At 38.8% G+C, this 13,225-nt stretch overlaps 1 protein-coding gene across 1 annotated transcript; it reads right to left on the bottom strand.

The window, feature by feature from the left end:
- Nucleotides 1–821: 821 nt before the first annotated feature.
- Nucleotides 822–6,277, bottom strand: SLAMF9 (SLAM family member 9). The gene is made up of 4 exons (XM_051991904.1): nt 6,126–6,277; nt 3,306–3,647; nt 1,936–2,205; nt 822–1,226 (listed from the first exon to the last, which is right to left on the bottom strand). Exons 1-4 carry the CDS (start codon nt 6,178–6,180, stop codon nt 1,006–1,008), a joined length of 888 nt encoding a protein of 295 aa, XP_051847864.1. The 5' UTR covers nt 6,181–6,277; the 3' UTR covers nt 822–1,005.
- Between the last annotated feature and the right edge of the window lie 6,948 nt (nt 6,278–13,225).

Raw genomic sequence — 13,225 nt, 5'->3', positions numbered from 1 at the left:
CTTTTGAATTTTCCTTTTTTTTTTCTTTTCATCAAATTCAATTCAAGCAAAATTATTAACCTCCTACTGTGTATAACTTCTGTGAATATCCTGATGGGTCACAGGTTTATTTCAAGGAACTTCGAATCCAATTTGGACATCCCTGGGATTGGAAGCATTCCCTTATTTCCACCTGTCAAAAAAAGCCTTTTCTTTTTTTTTCAAGGTTTAGTTCAAATGTCATCTTATCTGTAATGTAAAGTCTTACCTGATCCTATACCACCATTCCATTCACATCACCAGCTGATAATATTATCTCTCCTTAAATATTCCTTAAATAGTTTGGATCCCACCCTTGATTATCTCACAGTGTACTCTATAGTAAATTTAAGTATGTACATGTTCCTCTCTTAAAGATTTCCTTGCACTAGGTTCAGAATTATTCTATTATCTTTTTAAAGGTTACGTTTTTTCTAAAGAATTAGCACATGAAGCTTATTTTATGTAGATGAATTTGTCAGATTTAGTTTTCCTCCCAGATTTGGAAGACTAGCCTAGCAAATGTTCCAGGAAGGATAAGAGAACAGGATAGAATAGGGAAATGGTTTCCAATGAAGTCCAGCACTCCACTCCACTCCAGGGCAGAGGATAGATTGATGGATTCCAGGCAAAACTTCTCTGAAATTTTTTAAATTCTTTTTTTTTTAATTGCTCTGTTGCTTTCTTTGATTTGGTGTATCACCTGTATTTCCCAATTATCTCCCTCTCCTTCCCTTACCTAGAATATCACCTAGAATATGACAAAAAAAATTTTTTTTAAGATAGAGGAAAAACAAAAAACATTTCTAGTCATTTTCACTTGATTTGACTTTATTGCCTGACCCTTTCCCAAGAAAGCAAGAGCCTTTGGAGTTCCTGCCTGATGGCTCTCAAAATCTTTAAGGGGTAGAAAAATCCCTGAGAAAGTATTCCCAGGAAGGCTCCTGAAGAGGAAGGGGATGGGATGGGCCCAGGTCCTGAGTCTGGTTATTCTGGGATGTGGCCTGTTAATGGAAACTCCCTTGCCTGCATTTTTTCTCGCTTCACATTCCTCCTCAGCTTCATCCTGTGAATTCTTTCGATTGCCTTTTTATTTTTTGTTAAAATGCTAATTACAATAATAGCAACTATTAAGATCCCTAAGAGTAACAGGATGAAAAGTCCCTTTGCCAGGGGAGAACATGATGCTGAAGATGAAATTCTGGGACCTAGAATAGAGAAAAGAAAAAGAAGAACTGGTCAGTGAACCAAGGAGTAGTGTGGGGAGGGCTACCTCCCAAGGGAATGTGAACCTAATCTTCTTCCACTCAGAGAAGGATTTTGACCTCCCCCAAGTCCAATGGGGAAAATGAAAGGGGAAGACCCTGGAGCCTTCTTAAGAAAGCTAAAGCAGCCCACAAATGGGGTAGAAACAGCCCTCAAATCCCAGAGTGGAGACAAAGAATCTTTTAGTCTGGAACCAGCTGATGTCTCTTAAGTGGGAATTCTCTGAACTCAACTGACTCCCTCTCCAGAAATCTGGAAGCTAAACTAAAGCCAGAATTCCACTGAGAAGGGAATTAGAGAATCCCTAAGACATATGGTGGGTCTCCAGAGAGCTAAGAAACCTGGGAGATCTGGGGAGAGAAGCAGCTGTAGGTATATTTCTGTACATTAAGTGAGAGAAGAGGAGAAGATGCTTGAGAGTGGGGATATGGATCAGGATAGGGGCTTTAGGTGGAGAGGAAGGTGCCCTCCTTCACTGTGGAGGGGGAAGGGGGGAGGGCCTAGCTTCTCCTAGGAGGGCAGAATTTCAAACAGGTTTCACCTGAGAGAAGGTGCTGGGTCCGAGAGTGGCACAATCCTTCTAAAACCCAATCCCTGAAACTGCTCAGGGCATTTCTCCAGCTCTAGGGAGTTGGCAATGGAACTAGTTACCTCTACAGAACTGCCCAGCTTGGAGGGAATGGGAACTGAGGCTGACGGGGTTTCTGACTATGCAAGTAGAAGTGAGGTCACTATCTCCAGGCTTCCAGGAGAGGTGGAGGACAGAACCCCCATTAGAAACAACAGCTCTTGGTCCCAGAGGTGTCCAGCCATACTCCTCATCTTCTCCTCTCCCATCCACATGACATTTCAAAGTGACATTGCACATGAACTCCTCTGAGATCTCCAAGTATATAGTGACTTTGGGCTTTGGAAGTCGTCCTGAAAGAGAATAGGAAGACTCTTGGAGTACAGAATTAATGCCTATTCTTGGTGCACAAAGAATGCTAGATCAGAAGTCAGAGAGCTCACAAATCTCAGTTCCAATATTAGGTCTGCCATTTCCTCTCTATGTGACCTTGGATATGTGATTTCTTATAAGCCTCAGTTTCCTCATCTGTAAAATGATTGACAAGGAGTCCAACTCAAATAGAAAGGAGACTGCTAAACTATACATAAAGTTCCCTGCAGACTGTATGTTGACCTAGGAAACAGTTATATTATGTTCTATTCTATTTTTACTTAAAACAATCTTCCCAATTATATTTTCATCTAGTTTCCAAAGCACTCCAGACTATTGCAAACTTAGTCCAGATCTCTGGACTAAGAAGTGTCACTAAGACTATGGTATTAGACCTGCCCTATTTCCATGGAGTCAAATAGAAGGACCTGAGCTTCACTCTCTCAGAACTGCTTTTTTCCCTTAAAAATTCAATTCAACCTTAGATGCTGAATTAGACAAAGCCTGCATTTTTTTTTATCATTCCATCTCTCCTTTAATGAATCAACATATATTTATTAAGAGGTTGATATATGTGTCCTCAGAGGATGGGGGGCACAAATTTTGGGGTATCTATTCATTCACAAAGATCACTCGTGAACAAGAGTTTTCAGCTCTTATCACTATGGCAGATCAGAGGGATGGATTTGGTGAAATACTGGGCTTGGCCACTTGACAACTGTGTGATTCTGTGGCCAGAATTGTAGCCTTCTTTCAGTCTCTTTCCCTGTTTATAAAATTAAGGGCCTATACCTGACCTCAAGAACTCTCCCAGCTCGATTATCCTATGAGTTACCTTGTGCCTACAGAATTGCCTATCACTCCCTTTGAGCTTGGAATGAGATTTTACATGTTTCCTTGATTTTTGGTGGGAACCTTGGTACAAGCATTCTCAAGTGTTTAGGGATCAGTCACAGGGTAGCCCAGGTAAAGGGAAGATGAAGGACAGGCTCACCAAAGACTCCTGTCCCCCTCTCAGATACAACAACATGAACAGACATTGGAGAAACCAGACATTGGGTGCCCCATCCACCAAACTCACGGTAGACACGAAGATTAAACTTCCGAGTGATGGTGTCCAGAGCATTCTCAGAGACTATATTTGCTCTGTACATTCCCTCATCCTCCTTGCTCAGGTTGCTAATCTGCAGGGAATAGATCTGATCAGGGATGTCCATTAGGACCTTGTAGCGAGGGTCAGATACTATGATGGTGGATAATTCTTCTCCAGCTCCTTTCTTAATGGTGGCAAGAGGTGATTGGAAAACCCAAATAATTTTCTCAATTTGTTCGCCTTCTGGGATGTTGATGGGGAAGATGATTGATTCCCCCAGGATTGCCATGAGCTCCTCTGTTTCAGGCTCTTCTCCAGATTGTCCTTCTCCTGGTGGATATAAAAACCATCATTGGTATCTTTATAGCACTTTAAATTTTGCAAAGTATTTTATACATACTTTCTTATTTAAATCTCACAACAATTTTATGAAGCAAGCAATACAGGTATTCTTATCCCCATTTTGCAGGTAAGGAAATTGGGGCTGAGAAAGGTTAATCATTTTGCCAAGATTATACAGCTGGTAAGTACCAAAGTCTTAAACCCAAGTATAAATCTCTGTCTTTGAAGCACAAAAACGACCCCATTCTGGCTCACCTGAAGTCCTCAGCCTGAAGCCAACAAGCTTCCTGGAATGAGATCCAGTCCAATCCAATCAATACTTATTTAATACTTACTGTGTTTCCCCTATAATAAGACCTATCCCGAAAATAAGCCCTCCCCTTACTGTGTAAGATTCCTCTAAAATAAGCCCTCCCCCGAAAATAAGCCCTATTGAGATTGCTACTGTAGTGAAGGTGATCTCCTGCACTACACGCTACATTACGGTACCCTCTGTATGCACCGTCTCCCCACTCCCCCCCCCAGGTGAAACACACGCCGCGCTCCAAGCTGCATCCACTCAGAACTGCAGCAGTGAGCACGTCATCCTGTTCTTCCCCAGTGATTTGCTTGCTGGCACCATTGAAAGCAGTGCCACGGAGGAGAGCTGAGGCAGGACAACATAAAAACCCGGTAGGTAAGCGGGAGTGAAGGGGCATGATGGAGGATAAAAGAAGAACTCAGGGGGCATGATGGAGGATAAAAGAAGAACTCAGCCAGCACTCACTGCGCTAAAGAAATGAAGAACTTCCTTGCAGAGAGAAGAATAGATCAAGTAATGATTCCTGCAGGAATGACTGCCTATCTCCAGACCCTTGATATTGCAATAACAAGCCATTCAAGGACCATTTACGCATGGAAGTCAATGACTACATTGAAAATAGAATGGAAAGAAATCAGCGTGGAAACTTTGTGAAGCCCTGTCTGCAAGAAGTCGTGACTTGGGTGAAGAAGTCATGGGATAAAATTACTGACAGCTGTGTCGCCAAGGCACTACAAGCAGGTTACCTGGACAAGACATGTTCATTTAAAGAGAGCTATATTGCTGGACATGACAGATTGGGTCCACTTCTTCTGAAGGAAATAGAGGCGCAAGACATCCAGGACGGAATTCAGAGTCTGGACACTTATGACGATGTTGTTGAAGAAGATGACATGATCATTATTGAATAAAGGTACTTTTTTTGTTCACATTTACCTGTTTATTAAAATTGCTGTCAATGTTCATTAAAATAAGCCCTCTGGTGTTTTTCTGTCCAAAAAATAATAAGACAGTGTCTTATTATCAGGGAAACACGGTACTATGTGCCAGGCACTGTGCTAACTGCTGGGGATACAATTAATAAAAATTCAATTCCTGTCCTCAAGAAGCTTATAATTTAAAGGATTATTCTAATAAATGCTGAAGGATTTTCTCTGAGAATCTCTTTTGACTTTGACATTCTATAGACTATGTCTTCATTAAAGTGAATATATATGTATATACACAATGCCCATATATGTATGGATATGTCTATCAACATACACATACATATCTATACATGTATATATGCACATACATATATACATGATGTGAGTATTCAAGGATGCCCACACATATATGTAAGCTCTTTGAGAACAGGAATCTTCTGTTCTTGCAGAGCCTAATAGCATAGTAACCGATTAATAAATAGATGTTAACTGGTTATTATGGAGCTAGGTGCCAATAAGTTTGGTCCAAATACCTCATGACCTGGATTTTCTGGATTTTCAAAGAACTGTCTAGTTTTCCAGATACTTTATCTGACTTGATGCTCATAAAAGAATAAAAGGGGAACAGAAATAGGAAAAAGTCTTTCTGCATGGAATAGTCATTAGCTAGCTAAGTGAGAACTCATCTCTCCTACATAACTCCAGGACCTATATGAAGCTGAGGCAGTTCAGTCAAGAGAAAATCCTGGTTTGATAATGGCACCTGTTTGTTAATACCTGACACTTTTGAAGCCTGAGGAGTTGGGTATCATTCTAGAGGTCAGATTTCTCCCATTTATAAAATGAGTTTATTTATAATAAAAATTATAAAATTTATAAAATGGATCTGACTTTAGGCTCTTTAAATTTTCCTTTTTGTTTCACTCAAGTTTTTTACTTTTCTTTCTATATATCTAGTTCTCACCATCTATGCAAATCTACCCTGTATTCTTTTACATAGTAAGATATAACTTAAAAGACAAAGAAGCAAAAGAAAACACTCAAAGAGCCAAGGGAAACCATCTTTGAGTACAGCTGGAGCCAAAAGAAAGGTTCTTCAAGAGCTGAATTCTCCACGGGACTAGCAACTTACCTTCCCCAAGATCTTTAATAACTTTAGATACTTTAGACACCAGATGAAGCCTTAGCAGAAGAGAGAAAGGGTAAGGGAAGCAGGAATGGGTCATGTTCACTTACCTTCCTGGGGGTGGAGAAGCATAAGGAAGAAGAAGACCCAAGGAGGGACCTTCATCCTGACAATGCCCAAGGATCTGGCTCCAGGACAGGATGTGTCAGGAGCTTTAGGGCTCACTAAAGAGGAGATGGCCAGTCAAGAGGAAGAGACAAACAAAAAGCAATTGGCTGATGGAGCTGGTAAAAGGGAAATGATTCTATCCCTGCTAGTTCTCTAACTTCCTCTGTTTAAAAAAAAGAGAAGCCTCACTTGCCCTTCTTCTATGAATTGCTGCGAAACAGTCTCTTTCAAGACCAGATTTTTTATTCTGACTTTTATCCAAGTCTCTCCTCACTTCTTTTCACAAGCCAACTCGTGTGCCATCTCCTCCATAAAGGCCATTCTGACTACCTTAATTGACTGTGATTTCTCCTGTCTTTTAATTAACAGTCACTATTATAGTTCTCTCATTTGTCAGGCAACACAGGGAAGCACCTGGAATGTAGTGGAAGTGACAATGGTCTTTCCATCCCAACAATGGTGGGGTTAAAAGACCTGGATTCAAGTCCTTTGCAAATCTGTGTATCCTGTCTAGATAAGTAACTTCAGTCTTTGGGGCCTTAGCTTTCCCTATATGTAAAATAGAAATATTTATGGGGTTGTTTTGGTGAGGCAATTGGGGTTAACTGACTTATCCTTATCACAGAGCTTGTGTCAAATATCTCATGCTATATTTGAAATCAGGTCCTCCTGAATCCAGGGATGGTACTCTATTCTTAGCAGTCCTATCTGTTTTACATAATTGTCTTAAGTAAAGTGTTTTTGCAGATCTTAGAGCATGGGTAATCTGTTTTATCCATTCATTGTTATCCCATTATTTTTCAAGTTGGCTGAAGTTTTCTAGTCACTGAACACTGAGAATGGATTGCAATTATATTTTAACCTAGAGTTATAGGGAACCACTGTAGTCTACGGAGTAGGAGGTCAGAATTTGACTTAAGGGAACTCACTTTGGTAGCTGTATGGAGAATGGATTAGAAGAGGGTCAATTAGGTGAATTAGAAGACCATTGCAGTAGTATAAGTGAAGGATGATAAGGGTTTGTACTTAAATTGTGACTCATTGGTGTTCTTAACCAATAGCTATTAATTTTGGCTTTAATCCTATCCATTAACCCTCTCAACCAATAGCTACGAAGCTTTCTTCAGTCTTCTTAGTCAATGGCTAAGGCTTAAAATCTTTCCCATAACCAGACTACAATAGAAGATAGAAGTTTAGGCAAAGATTAGATCTTCCCTTTAACCTATTCTTAGAATTCTTCTATTAACAGCTTCTTCTCTTCTGAATTCTTCTCTGAATTAGACTTTAATCTGCCTTCTCTCTACTCTCTCCCCCTGAGTCTTCAATTGTTACCTAACTTATAATCAGAAACCCATTTTGTGTTTTTTTTTTTAATACATCAAATTCCCTCCTCTAAGGCTCCACTCCCTCAAATGGAAAAAGGATGGATTGATATTGATAAAAAAAAAAAAGATTGTCTTAAACTCATCCCAGAAGCCCCTATTCTATGCAAAGTAGCAGTGTTGAAAATTTCTGACAAAACTATTGACCTTTATCCTGCCTTAGTAGTTTAGTAGCTTCCTGGAGTAGCTATCTGGTCTCATTTTCTTTATGTGTTATCTTCTCTTTTTATATTGTAAACTCCTAAAAAGTAAAGAGACTCTTCCCCTCAGACTTTAAATTCCTGGGTAAGGACTGTTCTCCTCTGGGATTTAATTTGACATAAGAAAATTCCTGTATTTATGCAGGGTGGTACCTTCACTGCAATTTATAAAGTTAGAAAATTTTCTAGAACATTGGGAAATTGTAATTTCCTCAGGCCAAGATTTGTACACACCTTAGGCTATCTTTTTATCCACAAGAATATGCACATGTAAATACATCTGAACTATGTATATGAAGAAACAAAAGAGACTCATGATTTCACTGATATAGAGAAATCTTGGATAAAGAAATTGCATCTACCAATACAGAGCAACAAACTTCTCTATAATTTATGGTCTAAGGGTAGAGTGAGACCTTAGCACTGAGATGCAAATGATTTTCTCAAGATAACATAATGTGTCAGAGGACAAACTTTTCTGGAGGAAAGGTGTCCTGGCTTCAAGACCATCTCTTTATCCACTACTCTATGGTATATTCTCTGATATGTCATGATGAAGCGGGAGGGAACTGTTTCTTTTACTATAAGTTGTGGTCTCTTTAAGAAACTGTATTTTATTTTGATCTGTGATCCCTTTCAGAGTCTCAGTCCCTCCTGGGGAAGGCATATCCCCCCCAGATAAGTTATTTTTCCAGGATTCCAGAGCCTTTGATTCAATTAGAAATCCTGGTCAAAAGCATCCCTTTCAAGTGTTGTTAATTCCAATAGGAGATCCAGGCTGAAAATTGATAAGAATCTAAGCCTGGAAACCTCGGCTCCTGAAGCCTCCCACCAAGAATCCTGGTCTGATCTGCTCAGGCTGACCCAGCCCCTACTAAGATACCCAATATAACAGCCCCTCAACTAAGTTCTTTGCGATGGCCCTAGGTAGCTTGAGATATCTGTCACTCTCAGCTGCTAGGATCCTTCTGCCCACTGACAAAGCATTCTCAGTGCCAAAACTCCATTTCCCACTAGAAACTGATTTCTATCCAACAATAAACTTTCATTTTGCAACTAATGATTCAGGAATGAGTGAATTCTTTCACTCCTAAACCTAGGCTGATTTAAAGGGGATATTTAAAAACTCTCTTATTGCCGCTAACCTCTTGACCACCAGGAATTGAGACCATTCAAACTGCATCAATACCACTTCTCATTCACTGACATTATTTAAATGTAAATAGTTACTAAGCAAGTTCAAATTGGTACATTGATTATCAATATTCAGTTTTTAATTAAACATTAATTTTTTTAAGATGAAGGACAAAAGAAGATGCTCTATCTTCTCTGAACTAGATCAAATATAGAGACAAAGTAACTAGGTAATTGTTTGGGATAGTCTATAACCAGACTAATCAGACTTAAATCTGAGGGTATTTCCTAGCTGTAATATTCTGACTCCTAATGAGACTAGTAGTAAAATATGTATAGAGATAGAACTGTATTACATGAGGGCATATCTGGGAAAGAGAAGAAGGGAAATTAAAGTGAGGAGGGTAGATGTCTCAGTAGATATAATACCAGATCTGGAGGCAGGAAAAACTGAGTTCAAATGTAGCCTCAGATATTAAATAGCTGCATGACCTTGGATCACTTAATCTCTGTTTGTCTTAATCCACTGAAAAAGGAAATAGCAAGCCATTCCAATTATTTGTGCCAAGAGAATGCCATTGAAAATATGGTCCACAGGGTCATGAAGAGCTGGACCCAAGCGCAAAACTTTCCTGTTGCTTCTCCCATTGGCCAACATTCTCAGGCTGAAACAGAGGATAGTCGTCGTTGTTCTCCTTTTGTTCTCCTTTCCCAATCAACAACCACTCCAAGATGGATTGGAGAATGCCATGAGACATGTAGTGACTGTTACTTGTTTCTCTTGAGCTGACAGTTCCCAGTTTTTATACTTTTGAGAAAAAGGTCAGTTCTGGATGATGGCATTTGTTTTTCCTTATATGTTGTATGGTAATCCCCAAATCCTCAAGTTTTCTGAAGCTGGTCTTTCTTGAAACAGTTTGTCTCTATTCTAGACATCCTCTCTCCACCCTCTACTCACAATAAAGGCTTGAAAGACAAGGCTTTTCTCTCACCCCACTCCCTGGTCTTTGTCTAAAACTGTATATATCTGGACTCTTCCTTGTTGCTTATGTTCCCTTCACTAGTTAATTCATACCTGTCTAGGCAGCTAATAGCTCAAAGGATGGAGCAGGAGCCATAAGAAACTGAGTTCAAACACTCACTAACTATGTGATTTTGGACAGGCTCCAAACTTAAGCTCTATTTGCTTCAATTTCCTCAACTATAAAAAAATGGAGATAATAAAAGCACCTACCTCCCAAGGTTGTTGTGAAGAGCAAATGAGGTAAGATTTATAAAAAAAAACAAACCAAAAAAAAAAAAAAAAAAAAAAACCCAAAACACTAAGCACAGTGACTGGCACACAGTAGCTGTTAGTTCAAAACTACCTTCCTGTGACATCAGAGGTGTGACAAAACAGCTAATCAGACTTGCCTCAGGGAAACCCTGTTCCTTACCACAAAGTCTCTAGCTTTCCTTCTCTGTTGGGTAGCAGTAGCCTTGTTGTGGTCAGTGAAGGCTAAGTTAGACAATAAGTGGAGATTGATATCCCTATCCTCCTTTCCATCTTCTTTTCCCTTCTTCCTCCTTCCATCTCCTTCCCTTCCTCCCCCTTCTCCTCTTCTCTTTTCCCCTCTTTTCTCCCCTCTCTCTCCTCCCTCTTTGCTTGCCTCCCTCTCTGTCTCTCTGAATGATCTTACTTTATTTTTGTATTATTATTATTTTTAGGATGATTTACTTTTTAATTTTTTTATTATAGCTTTATATTTACAAGATATATGCATGGGTAATTTTTCAGCATTGACAGTTGCAAATCCTTTTGTTCCCAGTTTTTCCCTCCTTCCCTCCACCCCCTTCCCCAGATGGCAGGTTGACCAATACATGTTAAATATGTTAAAGCATAAATTAAATACAACATAAGTATACATGTCCAAACAGTTATTTTGCTGTACAAAAAGAATCATTCTTTGAAATAGTGTACAGTTAGCCTGTGAAGGAAATCAGAAATGCAGGTGGACAAAAATGGAGGGATTGGGAATTCTATGTAGTGGTTCATAGTCATCTCCCAGAGTTCTTTCCCTGGGTATAGCTGGTTCAGTTCATTACTGCTCCATTAGAACTGATTTGGTTCATCTCATTGCTGAAGATGGCCAGGTCCATCAGAATTGATCATCATATAGTTGTTGAAGTATATAATGATCTTCATCATATACTTCAACAACAATACTGTATGAGGATGTATTCTGATGGAAGTGGATTTCTTTGACAAAGAGACCTAACTCAGTTTCAATTGATCAATGATGGACAGATGGACCCAAAGAAAGAACATTGGAAAATGAATGTAAACTATTTGCATTTTTGTTTTTCTTCCCGGGTTATTTTTACCTTCTGAATCCAATTCTCCCTGTGCAACAAGAGAACTGTTTGGTTCTGCACACATATATTGTATCTAGGATATACTATAACATCTTTAACATGTATAGGACTGCTTGCCATCTGGGGGAGGGGATGAAAGGAGAGAGGGGAAAAATCAGAACAGAAGTGAGTGCAAGGGATAATGCTGTAAAAAATTACCCTGGCATGGGTTCTGTCAATAAAAAGTTATTATAAAATTTAAAAAAGTATATAATAATCTTTTGGTCCTGCTCATTTCACTCAGCATCAGTTCATGTAAGTCAGGATGATTTACTTTTAATTGAACTGAAATTCTATCTCCCTGCCACTATGAACACTACTCTTGCCTTTTCATCACGGAACCCTTTTCTTATCCCTTTTCCATGCAACAGTATTTCAAATGTTTGAATACTGATTTTTGCCCCAATATATATTCTTTCTTTTCACCAAAGTATCTCTAGCTGCTTCATATGATTCTCATATGATACGGTTTCCATTCCCCTCAGCATTTCATTGAAGTATAACCCAATTTGTCAGTGTCTTTTCTAGAATACAGTACCCACAGTTGAACACAATAATATAGTTTTGGTTTGACCAGGGCAAATGCAGTGTAATTATCACTTCCCTCTCACTAAAAACCGTGCTTCTCAATGCCACTTCAGTTCACTTTTGTTATTTGACCTGCCATGTTATTCTACTAAGTCATAATGCAATCCATTAGAAATTCTAGGTCTTATTCATAAAAACTGCTTTTTTAATAATATCTAAGCCTCCTTGTGAAGCTGATTTTTTGAACCTTAATAAAGGACATTTTACTCCTATTAAATCACAGTCCATAATTATAGATTTTCAAGATCTTGTATATTCCAATGCTTATGTTTAGTAAATATATCATGTATCTCTCCATACTTGGATTCACTAGAAAATTTGATAAGTATGTTGTGCATACTTTTAGACAAGTCATTGATTAAAAAAATTGAAATAAGAACATTTTGAAGGAAAAATCCCCATAGTATTCCCTTACAGAGGCTTCTTTCTGGGTTGACACTGATCTACCACTAATCATATCCCTTGCATTCAGTCAAGCCACACCAAAACCACTAAACTATACTTTTATCCACTTCTCTCCATCTTGTACAGAAACAGAAAGGATGAATCTATCAAATGCTTTCCTTAGTAATGTACTATCCCAATGACATCCCCAGTTCTATCTATTAATAAAGAGGAAACAGTGTTAGCTTGTCCCACAATGTTCTGTTGGTTTTTAATGATCACTGCTTTGTTTCCTACATCTAACAAAAAGATCCATTTAACAATCCACTCTAGAATTTTAGCAGGAATTAATGTTACGTTTGAAATAGCTATATTCTTCCTCTTTTTTGAAAAGCAAGACATTTGCCTTTATCTCATGAAACCTCCCTGATTCTCAAATGGCCCAGAGATCATTGAGAGTAGTTCAGAAGTAACATCTGCTATTACTTTCAATTGTCAAAGATGCAGTTCATCTAGGTCTCATGACTCGATCTTAGAGATGGCAGCTGCACACTCTCTTAACATCTCCTTACTCGGGTTTTAAATGCCCACTAAATATTTTATTTATTTATGGAAAATAAAAAGAAAGCAAAACTGAGATAGTACTGATTTTTCTAAATTATCTCATTGTGCTGGAAGAGTACTACAGGGTTTACTGTTAGAATCCCATAATTTCTGACAGGGGCACAAAATAGAAAAAGAAATGAAAGGGCTCTTTATGTATTTCAAATAATGTGCCACTACTGTATAAAATCATCATCATATTGACCCTTGGTGGACTTGGTATGCAGGACATCAGTCTCTTGCAGCACATCCTAATACACAAGATTTTGCCTAGGAAAAAAAATACAAGGGTACACAAGATAACTAGGCTCACCAGTGCTACAATGATATTTCTGAATCCCCTGACTCCAAGTCCAT

This window comes from Antechinus flavipes, chromosome 4, assembly GCF_016432865.1.
Source record: "Antechinus flavipes isolate AdamAnt ecotype Samford, QLD, Australia chromosome 4, AdamAnt_v2, whole genome shotgun sequence".
NCBI classification, from domain to species: Eukaryota; Metazoa; Chordata; class Mammalia; order Dasyuromorphia; family Dasyuridae; genus Antechinus; species Antechinus flavipes.
Note: the sequence above shows the minus strand (reverse complement) of the source record. Positions and strands in the feature narration are given on the sequence as shown.